The following is a 19138-nucleotide window of genomic DNA, read 5'->3' on the forward strand; positions in this document are numbered from 1 at the left end:
AAATCCCAGAATGGTTTAGGCCCAGAATACATCTGTGATATGTTCAGCGAATATAAACCTAGCAGAGCTCTTAGATTCAATGATTCTGGTCAACTAGTCCAGAGCAGAGTCCAGACTAAACATGGAGAAGCAGCATTTAGCTGTTATGCTGCAAACAAGTGGAACAAACTGCCAGTGGAGATTAAAATTTCACCAAATGTAGACATTTTTAAATCCAGGTTAAAAACATTTCTTTTCTCATGTGTCCATGCATGAAATCTGCACAGTACCTTTTATCTTATCTTGCTTTTAATCATTTTAATGTAATTTATGATTTTATTGTGATTCATGCTATTTGTTGCTGCCTGTTACTATTTCTCAATATCTGTAATGCTTTTAATCTTTTGTGTAAAGCATGTTGAATTGTCCCGTACAGGAAATGTGCTATACAAATATATTGGTGGGGTATTGTTTAGATAATAAATATGTACTAGTCAAGAAGCATCTCGGCTTTCTGAAATGTCAGAATAAAGGCATTTTACCAGAGAGAAAGAAAGAGAAGAAAAAACCTTTTCAGACACAGCTATAAAAATTCCACAAATGAATTGATTTTTATTTATGTGAAAATGTATATCAGTGAAGGTTATTGTCACAATAGAAAAATATTATCAAAGCTGCATTCAAACATTACCTTAGTTTATTATAAGTAGTAATAAAAAGTTAGTGAACATCTGAAACTAGATATAGATATGAACATTTATTTACAGGGCTTCTCCATTAAGACAATGACTTTGAAAGAATTTTTGTAAAGTTTTCCCTGACAACAGGGCATATAAAGTGTGTTCAGTGGTTTTAAACTCCTCTTTTAGAGACACAACTGCTTTATGTAGGACCTCAGATGAGGTTCTATGGATTTTCCTCTGGAGTTTGTTCTGTGAAGTTCTTTCCAAAAGCATAATGTGCAATCCTGAAACAGCTGGAAAACAAAAATCTACAACCTTGCTAAAATCTGCATTAAAGGCTCCAACAGAACAATCCCTTTCTGACAAGCTGTACCATGTTATGTTTAGAGGGCAAAATGTCACTCCACATTAATACCAATAATCTCAGCAGAGTTTGATAGAAGGAACATCGTGGTTTGGTGCTGTTTTAAGGCTTTGCAGTCATGAAAGGACAATAAATTTAACCCATTAAGGCCCGACCCTTGAAAAAACGGTTAGAAAAGTCCAATTTTTTCAATATGAGGTCTTTATTTGGCCCTTTAAGAAAATGTGAAAAAATAAAATTACATTTTTGGTGGGAGGGGGGATCTACTATTTATTACCGTAGGATATTTTAAAAATATTATAATATGGTTTTCTGCTTCTTTGTATCTATTAGGGGACAGAAGACGAGTATCAGATTGTGTTCAACAGGATTTTGAGCAAAGTTTATACCATAAATTGAAACAAAATGTATGTAACAAATATGTCATGTCGGGCTTTTATGGGTTAGGATTATATGAGCCATCTGAGACTGTGACCCAAAGCAAACAAGTAATTTAATAACAAAGTTAAACATAGCTATAGAAAACATCTGATGGTGGGGGACATATAAATAAAACAACTTGTTCTTCCACCCTGCAGTGTGAGCGATTTTTAGATATTTACAATGATTCTATGAACAATTTAGCTCTTTGTGTGTCTCTATAATAACCTATTAGCATATTTTAAACTTGAAGAAAATGAAGAATCTTTAAAATTGAATATGCACATATTAACATAAAAAAAACAACTCAAACCATTGTTGGACTGCACCTGACACAAAGAGGTTGCAGAGTTTGTCCAAGAACAAGACGAATAGTTTCTTCACATGAAGCTCTCTTGACTCTGGGATGCACTTTACAGCTGTTGGGTTAGGGTTAGCTGACTCTTGCAGGTAAACACATCTTCACCGCCTCAATGTTCCTCTCATGTCCTCGTAAACATCATTGGTAACATTATGTTTTGATTTCCTTGTGGCTGACTTAGACCTGGTCTGAAACTGCAAAAGGATAGAAATGTTAAAATATGCAATTTCTTCTTGCTGAGGCCTTGGTCTAATATCTCTATGCTTTTGTGGTGCAAAAAACTGTTGATATTCTGCATTTCTGTCTATTTTCTAAGAGGGTTTATTTTCAAATTTAATTAAAAAGGTTAAAAGTCCTTTACATGTTAACTATTGTGACTAACATAGCATTGGTCCGTGAGGGCTACAGGTGTTTTTTTAATGGTTTCAGGGAGGTCTCGGTTTAATAGACTGGTTTTAGAAGCTGCAATTTGTGAAGAAGCAGAATATTGTATTAAGTGACACTGTTTATCTGCAGTGAAGACAGATCTTGAATAACACAAAAAAGCTCAGCAACATTACAAATGTTATCACTAAACAAACATTCCTGTTTGGTAAATTTGAATGAAAATATTCTAACAAGGGCATGTAGAAATTTTTTGAGCTATGAATGTTATAGTATATGGGACAGATTTAAAAAAGTCCAAGTGAGTGTTGGTGTTTGTCAGATTACAAGAAAGTGGAACCTGCCCCCATAATTCCAACAGGGCTCGTGAGTCAGATAGAAATACAGTCATCATCAAATCATAAAACACACTCTTACAGACCCAGAATGATTAACAACCAAAAGTACCTTGAGGGTGATCCATATGAATAATGCCGCGACGATAACCAGCAGCACAGTCCCAGCGATCACAACAGACACAATTACCAGACTCTGATCTGATGGGCCGCATTCCTGTTTGTTTCCTTGAAATTGCATTCAGAAGTCACTAAATTGTTCATTCAGTGAGGTTGTGATTAAAGCTGCGATCTGTGGCTTAAGAATCATTTTTAGAATGAGTCATTTAGCTTCTTGTTTTGCTATGTTTTAGCCTGAGAGCTGATAAACTTTCCCTGACACAAGTACTGGTGCAAAAGTGCTTCAGAAAAAATAATTACATTTCTATTCAGATTATAGGAAATAGAAAACTTTACTTTCTGTAACAATGTGTGTGAAGTGGATGTGAACCTCCTATCCTAGAATACCTAGAATTTCAATGACATGTATGATTGTACTGTTTGATGATAATCAATTACCTCTCTCACTTTGATACACACAGAAAATGTGCAGTAGAGTGAAAAGGTTAAGCTAAACTCCATAGATTTAATATAAATAAATAAATAAATAAAGCTCACCTTGATGAGGTTCACCTGTCACCACCAGGAGCACAGATCCTTGACCATTTATGATTTTTTGGTTTCCTTTTTCTCCTATTTTTTTGTACTCGCAATAATATGGTCCAATATCATTTAAAGTTAAGTTTTTGATGAGAATATCCACATTGGGGAAGTCTCCATTTGTCTGACTTCTTTCTTTAATTTCCTCTCCGAATAAAACTTTTTTGGACTTTTCTGTGAAAAGAAGTCTGACTGTCTTATTGAGACCTTGGAACAAACTCAGGAACTCATAATCATTAGAACCTCTGCACTGGATAGTGATGTCTTCTCCGACTTGTTTCCATACCACTCCTTTCTTTTCTACATGAAAAAGACACAAACGTTACACTTTCATGCCATATTATACTTGATATAACTCATTAATCCTTCTTATTGGATAATATTTACTTCAAAACACATGAAAATAGTTTTCTTTTACTACACCTATCTTACCTGCATCATTCAGCCCTGTGAAATAGAGACCAAGTAGAGTTATTATCGTCAGATGGAGAGAAGACATGTTGACAGTGACTGGCAAGGTTCACTAGAAATCTAACTCCTCAGTAAGTTTGCATACGCTTTATACATGCTGAAACATGATAGCTAAAAACAACACGTGACCTACATTATGCTGTTTGATGTGGGAGGAAAGACGTGAGCATAACTAGTGTGCAGAAAGTGAAATGTAGATCACCAAAATACACTTTTATTTTGAGATCAGGATACTGGCATAGGAAGTGAAAATGCACATTTGGCTTTTTTTCCCTGCTTGTCTGGACCATAAAACAACATGGGGCATATTGTGTTTGCAGCTTAAACCAGACTTGCTGACACAGATTTTTTTTTCTCAACATTTTCAAGTCCAGATATTACATTTTCAAAATTAAAATTAAAAATTAAATCAAGGCCTTAAAGACACATTACTCAACCTTTCAACCCTAAAACTGCAGGAAAAGGTGAAGAAATAAGCGAAAACTAAAAAGATGGAGCATCTAACTGCATTTTAATTATATTGGAAACTGTAAATATGAGTGCAGAATTTATAGAAATCAAATAGCTGTTTATTTCTAAGTTTAAATAAAATGTTGAACACTAGTAACAGTTTTAAAACTTAATGAAGAATTGATTACATACATACAAACCATTCATAATTGCTAAATTAGACTAAAATAGACACTGAATGATAATAAATGAAGAGCCATTTGGGAGATGCAAGAGTCTGACTCAGGGATCCCAAATCCTAGTCCTTGAGGTCCAGTGTCTGCATGTTTTTAGATGTTTCCCTGCTGCAACACACCTGATCTCAAATGGCTTGAAATTAAGCTCTACGCAAGCCTGTTAATGACTCATCAAGTTTTATTTACTTTTAGGTAAACATGTTAACCCTGTTGTTTCAGCACGTCTGCTCCTTTGAATAAATCCTAGTTTATATGTCCACCTCATCATCCTTCATCTGGGTCCTCCCCTCTTGTCACTTCTTAACTTTTACTCATTTTTGTAGTCATCTCTACTGGTGTCTTGAAAGTATTTCAGCAGCTTTAAAACTTGATGGCGAACAGCTACAGTCAAACAATCAAGCTTAAAGTGTTGAGTTCATGTGCAAAATACATTTCTAAGACAGTATATTTATTAATGAACGTCATGAAATATCTTAATAAAATCAAACAAAACAGAAGACAAACCAGAAGTATATCCTGTTATACATTGTTCACAGCTCACACACCTCATTCCTCAAGGGAAAATAAACACATTGTTCTACATTAAACCTGTTTAAAGGATTATGGCAGCGATATGTTTAGAGTCTGCTGTGGAGCTACAGTGCAACTCTGAAAGTAGGTCAGTTGTCTCAGTGTCAGCAGAGGTTGGAGGGCCTCTGTTTCAGCATTGGTACTGCCCTCTAGTGGCAGCAGAGCAAACGTGCCCCTGCATCAATCAATTAAATAATCACTTAAGGCAAAAGGTGCCTTGAACTTTTCCACATTTTGCCATGTCACAGCCACACACTTAAACATATCTACACCTACAACTACACCTACAACTACAACTACAACTCTTTGGTGCATGTCTCTACCACTTTTGCACTGAATTTTTTGTCCATTCTTCTTTGAAAATGGCTCTTATTTGGATGTAGGTCTGGACTTTGACTGGGTCACTTTAATGCCATCATCCAGCCCTTGGCTGTATGTATGTTTCAGGTTGTTGTCCTGCTGGAAGGTGAATCTCCACCCCAGTTTTTAGTTTTCTACAACTTCTAACAGGTTTTCTTCTTAGATTGCCCTGTATTCACCTCCCTATCAACCCGGCTTCCAGTTTCCCAGTCCCTGCTCAAGGAAAGCATCCCCACAGCATAATGCCGCTACCACCATGTTTCACAGTGAGGATGCTGTGTTCAGTATTAGTCTGTGTCACACAGCTTTTTGCATTTAGGACAAAAAGATTAACTTTTTGTGTCATATGATCAGATCGACTTATATCACTTTTTAATTTGAACCGTACATGGCTTGTGGCAAAGAACATCTTATGGCTTTCTTCTTGCCACTCTTTCATTGAGGTCTGATTTATGTGTATCATGTGGAAAGATCCCACCTGAGCTGTGGATCTCTGGACTCTTGGGTGCGTCTCTAAATAGTCAATCAACTAGTAAATTAGAATACTTGTTTTCCATTTAGTCAGTACCTTCTGTTTTATTTGTTTATTTGTTTTGAGGACCACCACCTGCCCATCCACCCTGTTTGCTTCTGTTTGATTGATTTCCACCTGCCACTTACGACAATAAACCCCTTGTTACTCCACCTTACATCCGGGCATCTTTATTCTATCTTACTTCCATTTTCTCAGCCAAGCTGGGTCGTAACATCTCTCTTTGCCCGGCCGATCAGTTCAGGTGGACGACCTTATCTTCACACATTATGAATCATATGGAAAAAGATTGTTAGAATAACCTCTGATGATTATTTGTGAATTATAATTTTAGATCCTTATTGTATAATATTAACCATTTAACATTTAAACAATGTTCTTAAGTGTTTTGCATAAAATATATGCAAGTGTTTACTTGATGCAGAGTATGACTCTAGTACAAAATTCATGGATGTTACTTAAGTGAAAGAATAAATTAGACAAAAAAATAAAAAAAATAAAAAAGACAAGACAAGACAAGACAAGAAGAACAGAAGACTGATCATACAAATTTAAGTCCAAACAAAAATATCCGGCCTTTTTGTGGATGATTTCACAATAATGCAGGTTTTTCTGCACTCAGAAATACTTTCTTATTCTGTGGTCTCAATGCACTTAATTAGCCTGATCAGTTTACAGAAAATCCTACTTTTAACACTAGTGTTTTTATTTCATTTTGCTATTTAAACCAAGGCTCTTAGGAAAAAAGAGATTTTGTTGCTTGTTGCTTAAGCTTGCACAAATAAGACCTCTAAATCTCATAATAATAGGGCAATATATAAGGTGACCAAAGTGGTTTGATGCTAAAAATTAAAACAGCAAACCCCATTAAGCTGCGAGAGTCCCTAGGGAATTGTAATCTCAAACAATCAATAAGCACATTACAGCCGTCCTCGGCTTTTGGAGGTAGAAAATTTACACTCACCACCTGCTTTTCTGTCTCCCTCGGGCGCAAAGCAAAACAAAAGCTCCCAGTCTAACCCATCACTCTTTTCTTCATCAGGCCCCCTCCTCTAGTCAAGGATGTTCAATATAAGGTGCAGGAGATGCTGCCATGAGGGCTTTTATGCTCCCTTTGTCACTACGGAAACAGCACAGTCCATTTGCCAATCAGTGCTTCCTGTTTTGGTCTCCTGGTGGGTGGGAGGCATTACATTTCTGAGCCTGTCAGATAATCAGGATTGTGTGTCTGTGGCTGCAGAGAGGCCAGGGAGACAAGAAAAACAGTATAAAAATGTCTCATCTAATCATTTAATTATACGTTTAAACAGACAGTGCAGCAAAATTAATCTTGCAGTTCTGTGTACTTTTCAGACCAACCCATTTACCAGAGACAGCCCAGAGAAGCTGCTGAGTCAGTCCAGTATCGATTGTCTGACTGTTGCCATGTCACTCAGAGATGACTCACCTCAATTTCCCAGTTAACTTCCACTCTTACATATCCTCTTCCTCCATAAAGACCTCCTGACACACAGATGGCCTCATCTGGACTGCATGATGTTAATAACCCTGTCAATACACCGAAGCTGCAAATGAGCAAAGATGCTAAAACATTCATCACAGACATCAGTTAAATAACTTGGCATATGGCTGTGGGGGGAGGAAAATGGTAATCTCTAGTCTTTGTAGAAAGATTAGTAGGATGATCAAGGCGGATTGACGAGAGAGTCTGTTTCCAAAGCAGTTTTACTGATTAGCTGTTGAGGAGGACAAAAGTGCAAATTGCAGAGCTGTATTTGGGAACCACAGACAAGTAAAATGTACAAAGCATTTTAAGCTCAAATGAGAGCTGAGTAGCAACATTAATCTCCTTTTTTAGTCTTTTGTACATACTAGAAGGTTATATGCAGTGTTGAAGGAGAAGAGTCTTTTCCTGAAGTAGGAGGGGTAGTACTAAAAATCAGATTAAAGCACCTCAAAGATGTGTTTGCCTTAATATATGTACTTGCATCCAGCTACTGGTCATATGTGCATCAGAAGGTGATAAGAGGAAAGTACCACAGATCCAGGCTGACTCTTGTAAAGGGCACAGGATTTTCCCTGTGGAAACAGCACTTACAGAAAACAAACACTCATTGAGCACGCTCTCAGATCCTGGCATTTCTCCAGGACAGGAAGTTCTTTTCCTGGTCCTGAGTGACCCATGCATGCCTTTCTGAGCAGATGAAGGCTGGAACACACCGCTGCTTCACAGCACTGGGCCGCTCATAGTTTAAGCCTGAAGGAGTTTGAGTTTTGGCTCACGAGGAAATGATAGACTGGAAATGTACTAGCAGTAAATTAGAGATATGGCTGATGCAGATGAACGGAACAAGTTTACTTGTAATTAAGTTGAAAGACTTGCAGGATACTAACATTAAATGTTGTAGCTTGGTTGGCACGTTAGGTAAAATGGCCCATTTCTGTCCTTTTCTTCTTCTAAATATTGTGTTTTAACAGTAAAACCTTAAGTTAGTGGAGCTAAGCTTTATTATGAATAATCTGAAGAGGAGGATCTGCCTTCTAGACCCCTTGTGCCTCTTAAAAGGAGGCTTACAAAGACTCAAGTCAACAATATACTGGCATTTAAATCAAGATTTTACACTGTAGACAAGAGGACTTAACTCAAAGTGGTCATGCTGCTGATATTCTGTCATACAGATAAGAACCTGTCTGTGAGATCTTAAAAAGAGTTTTTTTTTTCTTCTTAGAATTAAGCCCAGTAAATTCATTTGGGCACATGTGGTTCCCAGTCTGGCCCCTTTATCTCATTTCCTGATTTGTACATCCTAAATACATCTCCTCATGACAAGGATGTAAGGAGAACACACAAAGACGGAGGAAGTGAGATGATCAATATGTAACCCAGTTGCATCATCTGTCCATTCTTATGCTGCAACACACTGCTGGATTTGACTATTTCTTTTTTTATGTCAACTTTTTTTTTTTTTTTAAATCAATGTACAATGTGTTGTGCCCCTTTGACATGTCACGGATGCTGGAAAGCATTCTGCTCAGCTTCTCCAGCAAGCTTCGGATGCATTTTAAGAAGATTTCCATGTCACTCGGAATGATAGACAAGACCAAAAGTTGTAGAAGAATCTCAAGTCCCACAATGTTTATAGATGCCAAAAAGCATTAAAATGTTTGTATTTCTGGGATTTTGATCAGTTTAATATCTGTGCAGCTGCCTTTGATGTCACCTTTGACCCCTCAGACCACTTGACTTTTTTCCAATTATAAAATATCTTTCAAGCATCAATTGTTGAATAATCAAAGGATGGATAGAGCACAGTGCATGCTGCAGCTTGGTGATCATGTTGCAAAGATTCAAATCTTCACTATTCAACATTAAAAAGCAACCTCCCTTTTCCCCTTTTTGATGCTTAAGAAGGTAAAGGGTTCAGACTAAAACCAAATAAGGTATCTTTGAGCAAAGCTGCAAAAGTAATGTTTCATAAATAACATTACATCTTGAAGGGATCACTTTTCACCTTTTCTATCCGACTTTTGTTTCAAAAAGCCCAACCTTGACAAAATGCAACACCCACCTTAAATCAGAAATGCTCCGCAGAGCCAAATATTCACTGTATGATGTCATGAAAAGATAGTGCAGCTTTACTTTTGACATAACTAGCAGCAGCACTTTGGCCGGGCAGGTTTCCAGTCCTGAGCCTGTATTTGCTCTCAACTGCAGCCGTCTTTAGGCTCCATTTCAGATAACATAAATAATACGCAGCTCTTTGCTTCTGGATGTTTCTGCACATGGAAACCAAAAAAAAAATAATTAACTGAACCACTGCATCTATCTTTCTTTCTTTCACATGTCATTTGCAAACTGAACAACTGAATTATAACCCCATCTTTTCCATAAGAAGACAAAAATCAACCACAGCAAATTCATATGAATCTTTATTGTATTTAGAAATCCACGCATCAAATCTTTATTTTTTTTCTTTTACCATTTACAACAGGGGAGAATGAGGGACAAGCTAAATGTCTTGCCTTTCCCAGCAGGCGCAATGCACTACAGGATGGACTGAAATGGAGGGGGTGTGGGAGATACATAAAGTGCTTTTGTCAACAGTTTTCTTCTTCTAATAAAAAAGGGATCAAAACAAAAGGTTTGAGGGTGGAAAGAGGACACGAGGTCCTGTGGACGTGACAGCATGAGTGGTGAAGGAGGGGAGGTGGTGAGACGTTGAATGATGAGGAAGAGAGTGGTGGGGGTTTGTATCTTCAAAAAATATAAAAGCGTTTGAATGAAAAAAATGAGAGAGAGAAAAAAAGGAGGGGTTTCAACCCAGGATGAGGCTGGACTTGCCACCAGGAGGGTTTTTTCTGCCGCCTGCAGAAGCGGAGGCCCCTCCTGACGGGGCAGGAGGCTGTGATGTTTCCCTCTGCTCTTGCTCCTCCTGCTCCCCCTCCCCGTTGTCAGGGTATTCTGCTGAAACAGCAAAGACAGCAGGTGAGTCTGCAGGTTTGATTTACTCTTTTTTACATAAACATTCACAATTTCATTGCTGCTCATCACTTTTTCATCTTTTCAGATTAAAAATTCAGAAAAAAATAATAAAAAAATGTTCTTAATACATAAATATTGACAGTTAAAAGCACAAGCAAAAGAAAAAGACTGATGGCAAGTTGTGTAGAACATATACGATGATCACTTTTATCACTGTTGTGATGATAGATGTTTGTTTTCTGATGTATGTCTAAAATATTTATTACTTCCATCTGATTGATTCTCTGCACCTTACTGAGCCACGTGTGGTGGTGGTAGGGTGGTGTAAAGTTTTAGCCACTTAACTGTGACGCATTTAAATGCCACTAATTGCAATATTTACAGGAGATAGCTACTTTTTGCGGTTTCTTTAAATCCCAGTAATATTAGCCTCCGTGATGCTAATGCTAACAAAATTCAGTTTGGAATGAGCATATGACTTATATGTGATCACACAGTGCTGGATATCTAACTACATGTCACTGTCTGCTACTAGATTATAGTAGATCTTTTTGAGACCAAATTGCTTTATGTACACAGAATTTAGACAGTGCTAGAGTTGAACACAGCTGCTATATTTTAAAAAGGTGTGCAAAGGAAAGAGCATAAGTAGGTAGCAACACAACTGTCCCACAAAAGCAGAAAGTTTGAAAGAGATAGCTATTACCCTCAAATAATCTGTTTTAATTATTTTATAGAAAACACAGATGGAGCATATACAGTAGATATAAAAAAATCCTCCTCTGTGCCAACTGAGACATAACAGTAGTGAGGAGCTACAAGCTAATTTGTTGAAAGTTTTTTATTAATTAATTTAAAAAGATAAAACTAGAGCCAGAATGTAAGCAGATGTAGCGATGGCCATCTTACTTGCTAGTGATATCTGGGTTTAACCACTGCAAACTAAAAATAGGTCCGAGGCCATTTTTTTTTATTTCCTAAAAGAAAGCTGGTCAACACCACTCAGATACCCTCAAAGACAAAATTGTTAAAAAATAGTTACTGAGTCTCCAATAACTTTTCACTGAAGAGAGAAACTGATATGCATTTTGGCTTTGTAGGGAAGAGCAGAGAAGCTGTACAAGCAATCACTACTAATGCCAGAGGTTCTTGTTTATCCATTAGTGCCCAAAGTGCTGCTGCTTTTGCAAACAGAAGAGAATAAAACTAGCCCCTTTAAAGCTCTTAAAAATAGGGCATTTTTCATCAATTCAGTAATATTTTAAAGACAGAACAGACTGAAAGCTTCCAAGTATGACTTTCTTGACAGCAGCAGTGGAACAGCTGTTGTGACAACTCCATTCATCACAGGTTAATAAGAGCGGTGCCACAGATATTAGGACTGCATAGCTCTGTGAATGTGAACCCAGATGTTCGGACTTTTCCTTCCTCTCTAACTAAGAGACAGCAGACAGCATTTTATCTTCTCCAAACTGAATCTGGCTGAACTTCTCTGTATGACACGTTTGTTTTAAAGAGATGTTAGAATAATATATCGACTAACTTTTAAGTGCTTGAAAGGTTTTGCCAACATATATTATTATGCGTACACAATACATGTTTTTAAGTTTAATAAACTCCCCCCTTCCTGCTCCATTATCCAAGGAGCCAGCCACTCTCTTGCAAACATGCACCTGGAGGTTAATAAAGAGCTTTTCATACCAAGTGAGGCCTGCCATTAAAGAACAGCTGCCTGACTACAGATGTCATGCCACCATGACAGAGAAAAACCACATCAAAAGGGGTCATGTGTTGTTGACTTAGAAAGGGAGAACATGTGTACAGTAAGTTTAAAAAAAAAAAAAAAAGTTGTGGTATGACTGCCAGTAGATACAAAACTGGCCACCACAATCTGATGTGGAAGGGAGAGTGTAATTACCCGATCTGTTATTGAGCACCATGAAGCTCTTCACAGACTAATACGAGTCATACACTGCTGTTTAGACACAGTGTGGCAGACACTTCTTATAAAACAGCTGAAAAGCTCAGGATACTTACCATCGTTGGGTTGTTCGTCCCCGTTCTCAACCTACAATGAAAACATAGGACAAGATTATCAGCTGGCTCCCTAAAACACACTTTATTACAAAAATATCATGTTGAACAAAATCCAGAAGGCAAATGATTAAAATAATTGCTTCTGTGGCACTGTTTCTTTGTTTTCTCATAACTCCTGTTTCACAGCGTCTTTATTGAAACTCTTCAATTATAAAATTCTTTCCGTGTCTGACAGTGAGGACTAACAGAGTAAAAACCAAAAATCCACAAGGGATTACAAATGTCAGTGGATGTTTATCAAAAAGAGAAAAACCTGGACTACTTTCAAATAACCAGATCAAGTCGCCCATCCCCCCTCCCTCAATACATTTTCCTCTGAGCTATGTGAAACTACACTTTATCTATGACTGTTTGCTCATCAGCTCCAGCTAGGCTGTGTCTGTGTCTTGCAAGCAGAGGCTGTCTGACTAAAAATGATGAGTACCTCTTGTCTCTGGTTCCAGACCATGGCGGCCCCAGAGTTGTGGATGGTGGTCAGCTCCGGCTGGGAGTTCTTGGGGAAGAGGAGAGGCTGCTGGCAACGCCTCAGTGGGGCTGACGGCTCCCCACACAGGGTTCCAGTGGGTGCACCAGCTGGGTGGGTAAGAGAAAATTCTGCTTTAACACTGCGCGAACAATATATACTTGAACACTCACAGCCATGCTATTGTTTTCCTGTCTTTTACCTGGCTAACAGATTATGGTAAAGCCAAACAGGAAGCACAAATGACAAATCATGAGCAAGGCTTCAAAGCAGCAGAGTCATACCATATGGACACTAATCCAATTAGCCACAAAGCCAACCCAGACCTTAATGTCTCCTGTTCAACTGTGCTCACTACAAGCTTCATCTTCTCAGATTTGATGAAACACCAGCTTTATGAGTGACTCTGACTGAAATAATGCATGTCAAAATCTCTGGGAACCAACAGGAAACATAACCAAATCCGCTTGGGCGGCTGCAGCAGGCCCAGAAACGGGGTGGAAGACTTCCAAGCAGACAACCTGAGAGCCAAAACTCACAAAACCCTGTAGCGCCTGCATTCTCCTTTAGCAGAAAGAGCATTAAAACCCTGTGTTGGCCCACTGTGTGGAGGCAGGCTGTGCTTCCCAAAGCCACATAAGGTAACACAGCTATCGCCCAGAGGGCCAGGGAGGGGACGGACCATGTTTGTCAGGAGGAGCACAACGCCTGCTGAAGAAGCAGAAGAGTAGCCACTGCTGTTAAGGGAGTGAAGCGAATCATCAGCACTGTTGAAAGCCCATCACTCAACAAGAGCTCCATCTTTACAGGCTCAATATTTTTGAGTCTGATTAGTATAGTGTCCAGTAAACAACAATAAGAAGCACTAGAAGATTGAACTAGATTGATAGTGAAGACAAAGATGCATTATGTTATGATCAATACAAAACATTCTACTTATCCTGATGGGCCTCTAGGGTGCATAATAGAAGTGTATCAAAACAATAAGATCGGAAAAGCAATTGTAAGGCTGCTGGTAGTACAGCCTTCCTCTCTGGCAGAAAGTGCTTTTCATTGCGGCCAGGAGATGAACGCACTGCCTAATATCCTGCCCAACAACATGCCAAAGATTCTGGCCAACATTAATATGCCTCTATATGAGCCTAAACACAACATCACATTTAATTATTTCATCAAAATTATATAATTTAGTTATAACTGTCATTGGACGTTTCCTTTTTGGGGATAAAGCAACTGCAGGAAATGTAGTTAAAGCACTTCAAGTTAACCATTGTTTTATTTTAAATACCAACTATGTTTCCAGGTGTTGTTTAAGGGGATTTTTTGGGAGATTAATACATGTGTACTTCTCTGTGATTGAAAGTATACATTGCATATCTGAAGTGACTGCAAACTCAAATTCTCTGGCATAAATTAAATATACTTTACTTATCTGGTAGGGAAATTAAACAAACCTTACTTGGGACTGCCTACATCTGAAAAGAGCTTATCCAGCAGGCAGTTCTCATCTGTATCTCATCCCAGCTTCAAATCATGCTGCATTCATAGTACCTCTAAAGTGGGATGTTGGAAATCTTAATCTCTTGCCATTTTTTTTTTTGCTAATTTTCATAAGACTAATAATAAATAAATAAATAAAACAGACCATTTGATACAAGGGCTCTGGCTTCTGATTAGGAATTTTAAAAAACTTATTTTCATTTGTAATTAAATACACCACAAAAGCAGAACACCCCAATGAAAAAATGAAATACAAACATAAAACAATAACACCACCAGACAAGTGTTTAAATCTGTATTATGCGTGGTAGTGGGAGCTCCTTTGTGTGATATAAAACATTTGAAGGGTTATTGATTGAAACTTGTGTCCAAATTTACACTTGTGTGGTAGTGTAAAGCAGTGTGACTGATCACAAATGAGTAACACCCTAATTTAATGGAATAAGAAGCAGCTGAGAAAAGGGCTGTAAAGACAGGACTAAGTAATGAGCTGCTATACTGACTCATCATTAAAACTCAACCTAATTTAGTCAGTTTGGTAAAAAAAGAAAAAAAAAAAAAAAGATGGCATGACAGACTTCTTTTAATGTACACAAACATATCAGCTTTTTTGTGAAAATCGTTTAAATAAACAAGAGGCAGAAGCACTAGCGCAAGACAGCATTTCCGACTGAGTGCAATATTGTTCCAGATGGCCCAGACAAGTCCTTCGCCTATAAAACGCATTGTTGACCATTTACTAAGGAATTCAGACTGCACAGTTGCCAGAGGAACGGTTGTTCATTTACAGGCTGCACAGAAAGCACAACGCTCACAAAATGTGCTATTAAGGTAATCCATCATTCCAGAAGAAATTAACATCCTCATCCAGTTGCATGCATTAAAAAACAGTGGGACAAATCTGACAATCTCTCCCGAACTGGACAAGGCCCCAAGTGAAACAATGCAGGCAGGAAAAGGCTTTACAGTAATCAGCTGCAGGCTATAAAAGGTCAGAGGCTGAAGTAACAATTTTAGGCCAAATTCTTCATTGTCCACACGCCCAGAAAATTTGATATAAACAGTTTCTACAAAGCGGTCAGTGTAAAAACATGTGATTTCTGGAATCCTACCCATGTAGAGCCTGAAATTTCCTCTTTATGCACTTTATCAAATCTTAACCAAACAATGTCTTGCTTTGCTGGATAAGAGAATACTAAAAAGTGAATAATGTGTGACTGAAACTTTCCTGGGTTTAATATAAAAACACTGAAAGGCAATAATGTCAGATTACATTTAAACCTTTGTGCCTGTAAGTTCACACTGACCTTGAAATCTCAAAGCTTTCATATCTGCTGCTGCTTCACTTGTTCCTCCATGTCTAAGGCCATGCATTTCACTATGCCAGTGGTTCCCAAACTTTTTGAGTCATGACCCCTAAGATAACATAGGTTGGTGTTTCAGAACCCTCCCCCAGATTTGTTTTTTATGCATAAATGCATTAAAAAATTAACCTGTCCACAGATTCATCTCTTTGCATTACTGTTAAAACCATTAAAAAAAAACCTACTCTTCCCACAGAGAAGTGATCTAACCCTTATTTAACAAAGCCTAGCTTCAAATTACCCTTATCCCAGTAGTGTAGGGATTTTGGCTGTTACACACGTGGGATGTTGAGTCTGACAACTGAAATGGAAAACCCTAAATAACCCTGCAGTTTGTTTCCTTTCCTAGCTCAAGTCGAGGGAATTAATTCCATGGTGCTTTCTGCTTGCTTAAGACTTCTCATACTTCTGTCTGCTTTTGTAATAATGAGCTTGCCGACAGTTATCTGTTAAAAGTAAACGTGAAAGCGTTGATTGCTTTAGCTCTGATTTGTCACATGCAAAAAAAAAAGATGGATTAAAATGATGTTAGTTTAAATTACTGGGGGGATTGTTCCTCCGATGGGCGTGGGGGTCATCAGGTTCTGCAAAGATGCTAGAGGCCATCTTGTTCTTGCGCTGAGGGGTTGTGTTTTCATCTGTGCCAAAGGAGAAGCTAGAGTCCCCACCTGGCGGCCGAAGTACCCTTAAAAGAGTGAAACAATAAATTAATAAATAAACAGATTATAGTGTTACTTGATTGACATTGTTTCTAACGTGCTTCCATCCCCCTCTCTTTAGGGCCAAACTAAAACACAAGGCCATCGTGTCATCAGTCAATTTTCAGCTGAACAGAAGAAAAATCAATAGTCAAATAAAACATAACACCCCCCCCCCCCCCTCAGGTTCTTGGAGGCATCTCCCTACTCCACCCTATATATATATATATATATATATATATATATATATATATACACACACACACACTTCACACAAAAGACCCCCACACCAGCTAGCAGCATGGTCTCCACTCTCTGAGATGCGGCTGTCGGCCTATCAGACAAGCAGTCACAGTCTCTGCCCTGCAGCTGACTCCAGTCACATATAATCACAGAGTTAACTGGCTAGCTGCAGCTTCTCCACACAGATTCCTTTGCAATGACATGCAAGGTGACAGTGTTGTTTTTCATGTAGGACTGTTATCCTATATGAAAAGGATTATTTCACATTTGATTCTTCATTTAGAGCCAATATCACACAATAAGAGGTGAAAGGTCTGAGGTCCTAGGTGAAATAGGTCATCTGAGATCAGAATGTTCTAGAAAAATCTACAAAGTATAGAAGCAGAACAGTGAATTAAAACAAAAAGGCTGCTTTCCACTGATTTCCTTCTATCAGCTAAACAAAGGGAACTCAAAAGTGTAGGGAAACCCTTCTAGCATACTGTGCTGAGGGACAGTTGGGGTGGACGACAGACACCAGTGTGCTTCCACAGCCCATGCAGGACCCCTCCCTCTTTTTTCCAGCAAAGTCCTCTCCCTTCAGAGTCTCTGAAGCCACCAGCTGACACACCGAGCAGCTGTCCAAGGACCAGACAGGCAGATGGAGTTCAACAAACAGCTCTGCTCCACAACATACAAAGAAAGCAAGTACAGACAAATCTACAAAATGCACTGTATCAGCATGATCCCCCCTTCCATTCATTATTGTATGCACACTGGTGTCCGCCACACATGGCTGTGACAATAATGCCTAAACCAGACTTCACCTCCTAGCCAGAAAGGATGAGCTCATGGTTTCCACATGGACTGTGACAGGGAATTGCTTTTAGCTGTATGGCAGCAGACCCCACCCTAAAATCAAAGTGCAAATGATATCAATAAAATAGCACTGGATTGGTAGCAAGAGGACAATTTTTGAGGGAGGCAAAGCCAGGGCAGATGCAAAGACTCCACAGTCAAAGATGGCATGTCTGATAAAGAAAGGTAGGAGGCTTTTGATGGCCTACTAAGATTTTAGCCACATCTCTGGTAAACTTGCCTCTCTACAGCTCACTATAGTCAGACAGCAACAAAAATGACCAGCAGCTGGTAAAAAGGAGGCTTTAAGGACCACAAGAAAATCGCTAAGGAAAGATTTTCAGCCTTAGCTAGCCCCCACCCAAGCCCCTGCATCATCCGAAAACATCATGCGACTTCACGACGCTTGATGACTGGCCATTTGTCATGCTCACTCAGCAAAGTCTAGCAACACTAGATTTCCAAACAAAAAGAAAATGTAATTTGAACGCCCTAGAGGCATACAGAGGCAGCCATAATTTAAAAGGCATTGTTACACTCTTTACTGCAAAGGAGGAATTCATCCAGACGATACGCATCACTTACAGGAAAGGAATGACTGCATGCTTGGAGGATGAGTCTTTAGGTGGTTTTCCATTAAAGATCGCGTTTAACAACGTGTGCACACATACAATCTCGTAGCCAGATACATTAACACCACAGTAAATTAGTTTTATAACTTCCATTCACCCTGACCATATCAGATAAGGACTTATGCAGATCCAAGTCTGGTCCTGGATTCTTCCTGTAATAAATCACATGCTGCGATTTAGCGGCTATGAACAGTTGAAAATGAGAACCACCACTAAACTTAAATGAACACATTTAGACATCCTCACAGGAGAAAGGCTGAAACTTAAACTACAATAAGTTGTTTTGCCGTCAATAACAGCCAATAGAGACCCGACGTTAAGAAGTTTTATCCACATCCTGGAAAAGAAAATATAAGGAGAAAAAAAATCCCGTGGGCCACTTTGGATCTTTTTCTTTTCGACTCGTGTGAAGAAAGCCCACATAGGCTAACATAACTAACTTAGTGTAGCTAAAGGGTATGAAGCCACGGCAACCCAATAAGATTAACTCAATTAGCAAGACTATGTGACAGTTTAGCTCAATCCAGAAATATCCCTGCCCATCCTAAACGGGATAACATAAGTCACCAGTCTGCCTTTCCAAAAAAAAAAAAAAAAAAAAAAAAAAAGCTTTTGCTAGCGAAAAGGCTTGCCCGCATCCCACTTCTTTTGTTCCTCCATGAAAGGTTTTTTTTTTTGGCTCCTTTTACCTGGAACTGCTTTTAGCACCAGGGTCCATTCCTTGAAACGTGGTTGTCGTTGTCATCTTTAAGGGATATTTCAATGTCTTTGCAGTCGGAAACAGTCAAACTAATGTGAAAAAAATTAAAAATGACAGCCTCCTCCAAGCCCGCAGAGATGCGACGGGATATAGACTCCACCCGATACTGAAAAACATAACCAAGACCAGACCCGTTGGTTCTGCGGTGCCAACCCACGAAACCCAGCCCACCAGCATTTGACCCGCTCTGATTGGACAGGACTCAATAAAACTCCTC

At 38.7% G+C, this 19138-nt stretch overlaps 2 protein-coding genes across 3 annotated transcripts; both read right to left on the reverse strand.

The window, feature by feature from the left end:
- Positions 1-543: 543 nt before the first annotated feature.
- Positions 544-3789, reverse strand: si:ch211-188c18.1. Its single transcript, XM_041995718.1, has 4 exons — positions 3658-3789; positions 3184-3525; positions 2639-2754; positions 544-2001 (listed from the first exon to the last, which is right to left on the reverse strand). The coding sequence occupies exons 1-4, from the start codon at positions 3722-3724 to the stop codon at positions 1909-1911; spliced, it is 618 nt and encodes a 205-aa protein (XP_041851652.1). The 5' UTR covers positions 3725-3789; the 3' UTR covers positions 544-1908.
- Positions 3790-9761: 5972 nt separating this feature from the next.
- LOC121633570 (jupiter microtubule associated homolog 1-like) lies at positions 9762-19045 on the reverse strand. 2 transcript variants are annotated; one of them, XM_041975680.1, is made up of 5 exons: positions 18851-19045; positions 16294-16436; positions 12849-12997; positions 12365-12395; positions 9762-10309 (listed from the first exon to the last, which is right to left on the reverse strand). In XM_041975680.1, the coding sequence occupies exons 1-5, from the start codon at positions 18904-18906 to the stop codon at positions 10161-10163; spliced, it is 528 nt and encodes a 175-aa protein (XP_041831614.1). In that variant the 5' UTR covers positions 18907-19045; the 3' UTR covers positions 9762-10160. The 2 variants fall into 2 exon arrangements, with proteins under 2 accessions (XP_041831614.1, XP_041831622.1); XM_041975688.1 differs by having other exon boundaries at positions 9762-10306; positions 18851-19044.
- Between the last annotated feature and the right edge of the window lie 93 nt (positions 19046-19138).

This window comes from Melanotaenia boesemani, chromosome 2 (genome assembly GCF_017639745.1).
Source record: "Melanotaenia boesemani isolate fMelBoe1 chromosome 2, fMelBoe1.pri, whole genome shotgun sequence".
NCBI lineage: Eukaryota > Metazoa > Chordata > Actinopteri > Atheriniformes > Melanotaeniidae > Melanotaenia > Melanotaenia boesemani.

Coding starts and splice junctions, on each gene's coding strand:
- si:ch211-188c18.1 (XM_041995718.1), bottom strand. CDS start 3,724: ATGTCTTCTCTCCATCTGACGATAATAACTCTACTTGGTCTCTATTTC. Junction 2,755..3,183: donor GACAGGTGAACCTCATCAAG/GTGAGCTTTATT, acceptor TGCAATTTCAAG/GAAACAAACAGGAATGCGGC. Junction 2,002..2,638: donor TCATATGGATCACCCTCAAG/GTACTTTTGGTT, acceptor ATCCTTTTGCAG/TTTCAGACCAGGTCTAAGTC.
- LOC121633570 (XM_041975680.1), bottom strand. CDS start 18,906: ATGACAACGACAACCACGTTTCAAGGAATGGACCCTGGTGCTAAAAGC. Junction 12,998..16,293: donor TCGGAGGAACAATCCCCCCA/GTAATTTAAACT, acceptor TTACCCACCCAG/CTGGTGCACCCACTGGAACC. Junction 10,310..12,364: donor GGACGAACAACCCAACGATG/GTAAGTATCCTG, acceptor TTGCTGTTTCAG/CAGAATACCCTGACAACGGG.